General features: G+C 50.9%; 1 protein-coding gene across 3 annotated transcripts in view; it reads left to right on the top strand.

The window, feature by feature from the left end:
• CSMD2 (CUB and Sushi multiple domains 2) overlaps nucleotides 1-12,197 on the top strand; it is a 672,138-nt gene that overhangs the window by 325,967 nt on the left and 333,974 nt on the right. For all 3 annotated transcript variants that reach the window (XM_049694749.1, XM_049694771.1, XM_049694802.1), the window contains exon 7: nucleotides 8,897-8,974. In XM_049694749.1, coding sequence (XP_049550706.1) covers nucleotides 8,897-8,974 — 78 coding nt within the window. The remainder of the gene's footprint in view (nucleotides 1-8,896; nucleotides 8,975-12,197) is intronic.

Genomic DNA, 12,197 nt, shown 5'->3' on the forward strand with positions numbered 1-12,197 from the left:
GGGTTGAGAGGCTATCGAATAAGTACTTGGCTATTCTGTCCATCTGTAGCTCAGAGAAGAAAGGTCTAGTCTAGAGATAAAGGCAAAGTAGAGGCTGAGGCCGCCAGTCCCCTCTTAGGGCACGAGTCCTCCCCATGTGTGTGATATGGGCCCAAGAGAGTGGGCTTTTAAAGTGGGTTCCTTGGAGACCAAGGGCTTCTCCCAGCAGCTGTTTCGCTAGGGGCTGAGCAGGTGGGATTTCCACCCCAGCTTCAACCAGAGAATTCTCTCTTTGACCTATTTGTAGCAGGCATTTACCTAAGCAGATTAAAAGAGCTTCCTGTACCTGGCAACCCCAGGACTTGAGGTTCTATAAGGTTCCTTCCAGTTTGGGAAGGCCACTGAGGTTATATAATCAATCCCTCTGTCTCCAGGCGAGGAATATTTCCAGTCCTTCTCAGAGTGTTAATTGCTTTCTTGGTTGTTCTGTTTTTATTTTTTTAAGCCTAAAGGGATGACAGTGAGAAGAGCCTTTTTTTAAACGCCCACAGTGGCCAATGATCACAAAGGGTGAGGGGCTTCCCCGGCAGGGAGGATAGCACCCCTCACTATTGCTTTCCTCGTCTGTAGAGGGAATAATATTAACCCCACGGGGCTACTGGAAATTAAAGGAGCTCCTGGTAAAATATTGGACACGTGGCAGTCACTCAAGAAATGGAAACTTGAAGCTTCCTACCCCATCAGTCACCTTGACCCTCTGTTTGTTATATGGGAAACCCTTGTGCAGTGAGAGAGAGCTGCCTGCTCTGGCTCCTTCTCACACGTGTTCCCTTTGCTGCCACTCTGACCTCATGATCATCCTCTAGTGTCCGTCCCTCCCTTCAGCCAGATCCCAGCCTGGCCCCGCTGTCCCTTCTCACTGCCTCTCTTGTCAAGTCAACCCTGGTGACCAGGAGACTGGAAGATATTCTGCTTTCTAGAAGTCCTGTGCTGAGTCTCAGTTGTCTGCCAAATAAACTTTTCCATTTGAGAACAATTTGCACTTACTGAGATGCTTGAGGCTTTTTACGGTAACAAGCTGATGCTTCTGTTTTTCACATGAACATGTTGCGTTCTTACTTGCGACTGATCCACAGTCCTGGGCCAGAACAGAAATGCCTCAGGCGTCCCATGGCTCAAGCTCTGACTCATCTGTCCTATTCTTGGCAGCCCTCTGAGCTGCCAGACCCTTACCAGCCTCATTTGGTCCTCTGGGGGCCTCAGCACGAGTCTCAGGAGCCCAGAGCCAGCTACCTACAGAGCCAAGCTCCTGAATTCAATCAAGAGGGAGCCTGGACTTCCCTGGCGGTCCAGTGGTTAAGACTTCGCCTTCCAATGCAGGGGGTGTGGGTTCGATCCCTGGTCGAGGAGCTAAGATCCCACATGCCTCACGGCCAGAAAACCAACACGTAAAACAGAAGCAATATTGTAACAAATTCAATAAAAACTTAAAAAAAAATGGTACACATCAAAAAAAAAAATCTTAAAAAAAAAAAAGAGTGGGCCTGAACTGCAAAGTGAGCGTGAACACATATGTGATGCCCCTCACCTCACCAGGCTTCCAGTGTAACCCCTTCCTTTTGCCAGAAATTAATTCAAAGCACATATTCTGTAACAGTGGGTCATTCATCCACTCAGTCATCAAACCCTTATTGGGAACCTTCTATGTGCCTGGCTCTGTGTCAGTCCCGGGATGCAGACATAGGAGCTCGTGAGGCAAATGGCTAGAAGCAGACCTGCTGTTCCTGTGTAATGAGGGCTTCAGCAGAGGTCTGGATGAAGCCTGGAGAGGGCACTGGCTACTCCCTGAGATGTAGACAGAGAGGCAGAGAAGAAGTAACCTCTGAGTGAGGCCTTCCAACAAGAGTAGCCGAGCAGAAAAGAGGAGAAAGGATGTTCCATGGAGAGAGGAAAGTGTTGCAAAGGCAACTGAAACCAATAACTGATGGCCATAGTGATTCCCTTAAACATCCTTCTTCCGGTCGTCTCCTCCAGCTGACCTCTGGGAAGTTGTTCGTGAAGACCGCTGCACAGCCCATTATTAATAGCAAAGCATGTCTCTATTCTTTCTCAAATTCTTTTCCCATTTAGGTTATTACAGAGTGTTGAGCAGAGTTCCCTGTGCTATACAGTAGGGTTAGGGTTAGGGTTATAACTGAATCAGTGTGCAGTATACCTGAAACTAACACAACATTGTTAATCAACTATATTCCAATATAAAATAATTTTTTTAAAAAATAGCTCCTAGGAATGAGAACATGGGCCACCCCCTACACTGCCCTCCATCTACCATGCCAGGGTCCTCCTCTCCTTTAGCAATTCCAGCGGCACAGCGAGTTTTGCTGTGGTTAACTGAAAAACTGCACCAGTATCTCCCAGCAGAGCACTACTTACCATCTGAGTTGGGTTGACGATTCCTTTTGCCACCATATTTTAAAAATTGCCCAACATGGTGCATAACCAGCTTCAGAGGAAGTTTGCAAAAATTTCTCAACTCTCCGTTATCCTTCAACACGTGCATTCTTAGCAACGGTCATTGCCAGAGTTTTGAGTGTTCTTTTAATGATTTCTGTACCAATTTTTTGCTCTTCATTTAGCTGGATCAGTGAATCCAAGCCTGGAACACACTGAAGCAAAGCATTGAGGTGACTCTTTTGTCAACAGCAGCTCTTGTGACATTCAGAGCATCTGGGACTATTTTTTTTTTCATCGTCTTCCACGTCACCTGTCCTAGCAATCTTCAGCAGAGTTACTCCATCTGAAGTTTTGCCAGATGTTCATTTAGTTTTTCTTTTTCATGGTCACTAACAGTAACATTCTAACTGCTCAGTGATTTCTTAACTATGTTTCTCAATTTCAATATTGTCACCTTTTCCTTGCAATAATGTGGCATCACCTTTGGTCACAATAACCTCTCGAGTTTTTCCTAGGTCATGAAGCAAAACCTCTTAAAGATTGAGGGTCCAACTCGCTTTTCCAAATACCAAACCATCAGTAGCATCAACCTTGTTGGGTTCATTCTGTGACACCAAAACCTGGAGCTTGGGCTCTTATAACCCAAAAGCCAATTTTCATCCTACTCCAATTGAGTGTACTGAGGGCATTTTCAACAATTATAACCAAAGACTTTCACTGGGCATTGGCAATTTCAAGAGTGGATACCAGAAACCATCAGTATCCTGGAATCCCCGTTTCTGCACTTTTGATGTATTATTCAAGCAGAGAGATATGTAATCTTAGTCACCTTTTGTGCCTTCAGTTCCTGATTCATCATACAGTGTTTTCCTGTCCTCTATTGTAAGCACACCATTTGCATCTTTGTGGTTACATCAGAAATGATGTCGCTGATTTCTGTCTCCATTTTTAGACATTGTGGCGAACTGAGCAGTCTCTTCGGGGTTTAGCACAGGTTTGGGCTGCTTCCTTAGTTCAGCAGTTATAGCGTCAACACGCAGCCTCGCACCATTCCTGGTTTCCGCCGGATTAGCACCTTTGCTAATCTTCTTGAAGCCTTCCATGGCAATCAAGAGTGCCAGTGCAGTAGCAGTGGTGGTGCCACTCCAGCCTCTTCATTTGTGTTGGCAGCATCCCGATCTAGTCTGGTGTGATAGTTTTATATTTATCCTTTAAGTCAGTTGACCTGGCAACAGATACCTCATCTTTTGTTACTCTGAGGCATCTTCAGCTCTGTTCTGTAATCACTGTTCTTCCCACTGTTCTTCTCCGTAGTAAGAGCTTCCCCATCTGCTAGAAGGTCTACAGCTTGAAGCATTGGGTCTTAGGCATCTGCACCGAATTTTATATCTTTGGCATGAATCTCAGTGAGATGAGGATCCAGTGCGCCAGAACCTGGCTTTGTCCAGCAAAAGGCAGTGAGTAATAAAAGCCTTTCTGCAGGGCTGGTGACCAAGGCAGCGAGGCAGGTCCTCAATGACAAGGGAAGGGCAGAGTGCAGGATGCAAACCCAAGTTTGCGAAGTGGCAGTCAGATTGCCATTTTTAGAAGATGACTGTCTGCAACATTTTTTAAGATGGGCCAGAGACAGTGTATCGGTGAACCAAAACCAAGCAAAAAACAGGATGAGTTTAGGGCAGGAACGGCTTAGAACACTGAAAGAAGGATACACACTGGAGAAATTTTCTGAGGCTGAATGAACTGGATTTGGTGTGGATGTGGATGTGGGAGGACATGAAGGGATGGTCCAGCCAGCAGGACAGCCAGGTGATGGGGAAAGGCGAGTGATCAGGCTGAGAGCAGGGGCTCACTGTTGTGGAGGGAAGTCTGAATCCACTGGGATGAGAAGAAGCCATAGGTTCCATGCACTTCTTGGTCCCCAGAGCCATGGAGGCAGGTTAGGCCTCCCTCTCCTGTCTCCTCCACTAACAGATCCTTGTCTCCCACTAGCTCGGCCCAATAACTGGTGCTGCAGACCAGAGAGGCATTTGTATCGCCAGATTCTTCCAGCTAAACGTGTACCGTGTGTTCCGCTAACCTTTACAACAGTGGGGAAATGTCTTGTAATTAACCAGAATATAAAGGATGAACGGAGCAGCCTGGCAGTCTCTGTTAGTCATCATCATTCAGAGGAGATGAGTGTACCTACTTAGATTTCCGTCAACCAGTTAAAGCCAGCACTTTTCTCTTGGGAGTCCTGACTTCGTTCACATACAGTACAAACACATGTATAAGTGTGAATTATATTTGTAGGTAAAGGTTTGTAGCCATACATACACAGGGACGTAAATGTGTTCTTGTGGGTGCACTGGTTGTAGACACGGATGTGCACGCGTGCATGGATGTGTGGCATGCATATGTGCACCGGGGGTGTGCATTCAAGTGTAGCCGGGACCGAGGAGCTAGCCCCAGGCTCCACTTTTTCTCCACGGCGCCAGTAGTTACAGAATCCTTTTTAGAGACCAGCGCTTCAGTGTAATACCATAGGTGCTACGCTAGTGGGCGCTCCGTGAATGAATGTTCAAACAAGAACAAATACACCTCAGAAATTCTCCAGGTCCTTGCTGTTTTGCCCTTGCTTTCTGCTTAGTTCTGTTAGCAGTGCGCTGTGGAGACCTAGAGAGAGAAGTGCCCTTGTCCTCTGACCCTTCACACCAGGTCTGCCCTGGTCTGTCCAGCTAGTTCTTCTACGAGCTTATTTCAAGGCTGATTTCCCATGGTGCTCCATCTTCCATGGTCACCCACCACACACTTGGTCAGACGAAGACAAATTAGCTGTGTGTAATTCAGTGTGCGAGCGCTTCCCTGGGATTGCCAAGCTACCGCGACGCCGGTATGTGGAGGTGGTTTCTGGACACTAAGATCCCTGGCGATGTGGGTATTGCCAGGTGGGTACCCCCCTAGCCAGGTCGCTTTCTGACCCATTCATCAGTTCTGGGGATGGCATAGGCCACCTGGGCCTGGACATACGTTTTTTGAGAGGTTGTGTTATTGGTGTGAGGAACCCCTGCCCACAGAGCTGTGGCCCCCGCGTTTCCCAAGCTAATGTGGGGACCCACCAACAGCGTGGGTGACACAGCCTCTCAGACCTGGCTCAGAGGGGTAAACGGTCCCAAAGTTTGCATCTAAGTTAAGGAGCGCCCTCTAGCTTTTCAGGTTCCTTCTTAACCAGTTCTTCTCATCACCTTAACAAACTCCATCCTGTGGTGAGTAGCAGGGTGCAAAAGAGGAAGAACGGAATTAGCTCCTGCTGGGAGGCAGCATGACGTCATCCAGTGACTATTAAGCACTGATGAGTCAGGTTAGACAGTCCTTCGTGGAGAGGACCGAATAGACAGGATTGGAAGGATTGCCTCTGGGGCCTGGAGATGGGGGAGGGGCAGGAGCCTCTTTCTCAACGCAAGCTTGAGAAGAGAGGAAGAGGGCTTCCTCTTAACCACCCCCTCATACCCACCTGCATCTCCCGGTCCCCCTTCAGCAGCTACAACGAAAACCCAAGCAGTGTTTGCCCCTGGGAATGGCATCCACGGGGCACTGACCCCCTTCCTCACCCCCTCCCCCAGTGGACACGAGAACCTGAACAAGGGGCTTGGGAAGACTCTGACTCACCTCCTTCTCCGGATGCCCTGAGCCATCTTCCCAGACCTGCCCTCAGATGGGCTGCACTGGGTCCTAGAGGCCCCTCTCCTGATCCCTGCCCATTGGTGGGGCACCCGGGAGAAGAGCTGGAATTGTTCTCACAGTGCTGGGACCATTCCTGTTCTCTTAGGGATGTTGAATCAGAGGCGCTTTTTCCCCCGCCTCACCGTTATTAGCTAGGCTTGAATAATGCATGTTTCCCTGTGAATACCCTCTGTTTGATAATGGGGCCACGTTAGTGTTCATTGGAAATTTTCCTGCTGGATACACATGGAGAGTAATGCACGTTTATAAAAGGGATTTGGATGCACGAGGGAAGTGGGGACTCCGTGGAAGTAACTGAATTTTGTCAGGCATTCAGCTTCGACAGCAGCTTGCTGGGGGACCAACCTTCGGGGAGCTTTTTTTTTTTTTTTTTTTTTTTTTTGCGGTACGTGGGCCTCTCACTGTTGTGGCCTCTCCCGTTGCGGAGCACAGGCTCCGGACGCGCACGCTCAGCGGCCATGGCTCACGGGCCCAGCCGCTCCGCGGCATGTGGGATCTTCCCGGACCGGGGCACGAACCCGCGTCCCCCGCATCGGCAGGCGGACTCTCAACCACTGTGCCACCAGGGAAGCCCTGGGGAGCTTTTTGATATAGGCAGAGCAGGGATGGACAGGGGGTGGGGGAATACTCGGACTTGGTTCCCTTTGCACATCTGATCTCTGTGGGCTTTAGTTCTGGGGTTGACATGTTATCTCAAGTGCAGAGTGAATATCTGAGTCTCCAGGGGCTGAGCTGGGGAGGGGACAGATGCTGAAGAAGGTTGACCCATGCCCTTGGGATAACTTTGGGGACAGGTCACAAGAGAAGATTCTGAGGTCCCACCAAGAGCACAGCTGCCTCCTGGCTGTGTGACCTACAATAAGTCACTTAAACCATCGTAAACCCCAATTTTCTTATCGATCAAGTAGGTATAATAACTACCGGTCAAGGTTGTTGAACATATATAAGGACCAAATGAAATGAGTATTGAGGACCCGCTATGAACCAGGCACTATTCTAGGCATTGAGGACAGAGCAATGAACAAAACAGACAAAAATTTCTGTCTTCGTGGAGCTTACGTTGCAACGTAGGATGACAAAAATCACTAAGAAAATTATATGCATACGAGAGAGTTAGGGATAAAGTGGGTAGGGGTTAGGGAGAGCTGGGGTTGGAGGTATAGTTTTAAGTGGAGTGGTCAGAGAAGGCCTGCCGTAGGAAGTGGTGTTCTCACAAAGGCTTCAAGGAGAAAAGGGAGCAAGTAATGAAGATATCTGGGAAAGAGCCTTCTAGGGAACTGGCAGGCTGAAGTGGGCATGCCTGGTGTATTGTTGGAATATGAGGGGGGCCCATGTGGCTGGAGAAGAGTGACTGAGTTGAAGATGGAGTCAGAGAGATCACAGAGAGGGCCAGTTGGTCCGGGCAGGCCCTTTTAAAGACTTTGGCTTTTACTATAGGAGAGTTGGGTTGCCCCTGAAGAGTTTTGAGGAGAGATGTAATTTGGTCTGACTTGTGTTTTAACAAGATCCTTCTGGATCTCGTGTTGAGAACAGATTAGATGGGGGCAAGTGTGGAAGATGGAAGGCCATGGCAACAAAGGGAGAAGTCTTGGAGATTTGGACCAGAGATACAGATGTAGAAACTGCATTGGGGATAAACTTGGGAGGGTTTACTGATAGATCATGTGTGGGTGTGAGAGAAAGGAAGGGGTCAGTGATGCTGATTTAAGTAAAGAACGTGTAAGGCCCTCAGCCCGGGGCTTGGCACGTAGGAAGTGCTGGTCACAGTTGTTACCGCTGCTGGTTCCAGTAAGAGTGGGGCTGAGCCACCCGGCAGGGGGTTCTGGGGTTGGACAGATAAACCAAGCCATATAACCAGGGACAGGATGAAGCCCTTGGCAACCAGCAGAATGCTTTGGAGCACAGGGGTACTCAGACCCAAAGGAGGTTGATGGATTCAGAGGAATAGCCTTTGGAATTGTGGAGTTCTGGCTCTGGGGCCCTTTGTATGGTATTTGGCCAAGTCCTGATGAGCTATGGACTGGACTTAGTGTTGGGATCAAAACCCAGTTCAATCCATCAGACCATCCCCCAGTGACCTCCCGGACTCGACTGCCCCTGCTCACAGGAGGTCAGCTGGTGTGGGCTGGGCTCGGCTAGGATGGTGGGCTCTGCTCCTCATGTTCTCATCCTCCCAGGACCAGCCATGTCTTCTCCCAAAGATGGCAGAGATTCAAGTGGGCAAGCCTAATCTGGCAGGCGCTTTTCAAGGCTTTGGACATGTCAAGGCCTCCATGGTGACCAAACCCAAAGTCAAGGGGTGAGGAAATATACTCCACCTCTTTAACCGGAAGGACTACAGTCACATTTCATTGCAACAGCTGTGGTTACAGCGAGGGTGACAACTTGGGGCCCTAATGCAATGCGACACACCTGGCCAGGGCTGGTCCAGAAATTGGCCAGAACTGGATCGGGAGGAGAGCAGAGCTGCAGAGGGTGGGCCGCGGGGCCTCGCATGTGGACACTCACTACCAGTTTGCAGGGAGATCACCCCAGAGAGCCAGCCTTGATAGCAGCTCTTTCTCCATGTTTGAGACCCTGTTGCACTTGAGCGCTACCCTTAGTATATCCCTGCCCAGAGGGGCTTCTGGCTTTGACTCACCACGGAATGTCCCAAGCTAAGAGAGGGATCATTCTAGAGGGACCCATCCCCAGTCCCATATGACAACTAAGCCTGATTTTCCTTTCACCTCTTCTCTAGTCAAGAAGCAAATTGAGTTGAAGTCTCGAGGCGTGAAGCTGATGCCCAGCAAAGATAACAGCCAGAAGACGTCTGTGTGTAAGTGTCCACCCCGCCAGGCCTCTCGCTCGAGGCCAGAACCGCTGGCGCTGTGACCGCGGGGAAGCCAGATGATGCTGTGCTGATGTCCCTTCAGCCCGGCTTCCCTCCGCCCGGGTCTGCGCACGCACACACTAACCTGGTGCCCAGTGAGCAGCCCCGGGGCCTGCCCTCTGTCTTCTCGTGTTCCTCCTCCCATTCCCCTCCTGCCTCTTCTTTCTCCCTCACTTCCCATTCTAACTGCAGTCCAGGGAGTCATTACTGCTACATTTCTTTCTTTATTTTTCCTTTTGAATCACTTCCACCTGCTAAGACAATCCTTTTTCTGGCTCGTCTAGGAGTCAGTAAACTCCAGCTGGGATTTTGGAGGCTTCAAGTCCCTGATTCCAACTCCCAAGGCAAGATTGGGGGAAGGGGAGAGAGGGGAATGCCTAGAACCTTCCACCAGGGTCCATGGAGCTGGCTGGGCAAAACGTGGACTAGAAGCGGGGGGTGGTCCTTCTTCTTGAGCTGATGGCGGAGTGCCGGGGGCTCCCTGCTTGGACATGGGGCAGATTCTGTCCATGGAAACGTGTTCCTGCCATTGATGTTTGAAAGATCAAAAGGAGAATGTCCAATGCTGGGCAGTTGTCTGGAATGTCACTCCAGAAGCACCTGATCAGAGCCTGTGCTAAGGGGCTTTTGAGCTAGAGCATAGGAAGGATTTCCCAAAGGTTCTGGGCCACTCCAGGAGGCTGGACTTGAAAGCAGAGCAGATTTTTCCAAGAAACACTCCGTTTTCATTCTGGAGGTGGCGGCAGGGAGCCTCCCTTGGTCCCCCAAACACCTGGCCTTCTGGTCTACCTTCTGCCTCCCTTTGCCCTCTGCTTCTCACGCCCTTCTCTGTCTCCTTCCACTCGTCCTCCCTCTTTCCACTTTCCTCTCCTTCCTCCTCCCTCACCCTATCTGCTTCCCCCTCTTTTTCTCTCTGTCTCTGCTCCCTGCTGACCCTCTCCTTTCCTCTTTCACCTCCATGTGCTCCCTTCTGCTGAGGTGCTGGAAGTAATTGCTGGAGAGAGGCCATGGGTGGGTCCACAGCTCCGTGCCTGGGTGGCAGGGAGCAGCGCGGGGAGAGGCAGTTTGGTCCCGAGGCCGTGACGAAACTGAGCCTGGCTGTGGGTTTTCTCTGGTCTTTCAAGTCCTCCAATTGGAGACAGGTACCACTCCTTGCCTCTGGGGACCATTGTCTGGTCACCCTGCCACAAGTGGCCTGGATGGCAGAGGGCAGCCAGAAGGCCCTGCTTCTGTGCTTGACTAGGGAGCCAAAGGAAGGAGCAGAGGGTTAGGTCAGGAGTCTGCAGGGAAGGCTCAAGACATGGCCCGGGCCCTCCCAGGCTCTTTCTTTCTGCAGCCGCAGGAAACCAGAGGCGCCGAGGCAGGCACGATTCAACTTCAGAGCTTGCCCTGGGGCCACAGGCAAACGTTAAGGAAACTGCTCTGACTTGGGAGAGCACGTTTCTTTCCCAGCTGTGTCCTTAGGTAACTGTGTTACCCCAGGCCCTAACACCTCGGTTTCCCCATCTGTAGAATGGGGATGCAAAACCTTATCCTCCCTTTCTCCTTTGGATCTGAGATGGGCCTTCTTGACCTAGGACTTCAGGAGGTCCTTGAACTCGCTAGAAAATCACATGTGATGTTGTGGGTGCATTTTGGGGTGGAAGGGAAGGGTCTATGGTTTTCATTAGTTCTCAGAGGTACCAAAAACTCCCTCAGAAAGATGAAGAAACCCTATTTTAATAAAAAAAATTCAAAACCTCTTTGAAAAAATATACATTTCTCTACAACAAGGTACTGGTCTCCTTTCTGAGATTCCTTCAGGGAGGAATGGGTGTGTGACTCAAGCTGCCTCGGGGGCAGGCCACCGAATGTCTGCAGGGGTCTGGCCCATTGTGTTCTGCCCAGATTCCCTGTGGCCAGATGTCCTGAACTTCAGGGGAGCAGTGGGCCACACTTACATCTCCTGGATCCTACTTGCTGCCTTTACCAGTCTGTGGGCACCATCGGCCCCCGGCCATTGGCTCTGACCACCCATGTGTCTGTGGCTCCCTTCGCTTTGGGTAGAAGGCATTGTCTTTCTGAGTGTGTGGCGGCTTCTTCCTCACCATGGGGACCGGGGCAAGGATCACCTTCCAGTCTCTTCCCTCTGCAGCCAAGAGCAAATTCATGCTACGAGCACAAGCGGCTGGTCTTGAACAGGCAGGGGAGGCTGGAACTCGGGAAAGAAAGGGGAAAAGCCTTTTGCCTCCGTAACTCCGACAGTAAACGGTTCACTGGGATTTGAGTTTGCTTGTTTCCGGGGAGCCTTGAAGGCTCATTCGGGGATGCCGTCACCTGTTCGGTCCTCCCGGGAAGAGAGGGCACTGGGGGGGTATGAGCTGCTCACCGCTGGGCTTGCAACTTCCTGGATGGCGCCTGGGCCTCATTTCGAGCTGGCTGATTAAAGGGGACGCAGCAAGGTTTGCCATACACGTCAGGGGCTGCGGTTCGGTGGGTGGGCTTCGCCACGGCCTCAGCCCTCCCGTCCAGCCACATCCTCATTGGTCAGCCTTCCTCTGTGCTACGCTGAGCAGTGTCAGCTCTGAACGAGAGGGCGAGAGAAGGAGGCAAGAATCCGCTGTGCATTCTTAACACGCTGCAAGGTGGTGTGTGGTTCCCATGTGGTGGTCAGCAGGGCCTTTGGATGGGGGTGGTCGGTGCACAGGGTTGAGTAGGCAGGGCCTAAAGAAGGTGGGCGCTTAGCTCAGAAACCCTCAGTAGGGATGGATCACGGTGAGGCTGGCTTGCCACCAGATGGACCCGCAGGTACAGCTCAGGGGTCCTCTCTCCCTCCTGCCCCTGGGGATCCTGGAAGCCCCAGTTTTCTCTTTCCTCCCCGCTGCTCGCAAAACACCGAGGCCCCAGGAGGCAGGGGCTTGCTCTGCTTTTGGAGATGGTGCTTCTGTCTTATTAGCCGAGCCTGAAGGGTCCTGGACTGGGGGAATGTTGACGTAGCTTAGTTGAGGATGTGAAAGTTTCAGAAATAGAGGTTTGGCAAGGAAGGGGATGGGAGTAGGGGACGAGCGTCCAGTGGGAGCGACTGGCTTGAGCCTGGCACTGTGGAATGTTGGAGAAAAGGAGGCTGCCCAAGAGGCCTTGTACTCGTCACCACACAACCAAGAGGGTAACCGGTCTCTGGCTTGAGTGC

Source organism: Orcinus orca, chromosome 1 (assembly GCF_937001465.1).
Source record: "Orcinus orca chromosome 1, mOrcOrc1.1, whole genome shotgun sequence".
Lineage (NCBI taxonomy): Eukaryota > Metazoa > Chordata > Mammalia > Artiodactyla > Delphinidae > Orcinus > Orcinus orca.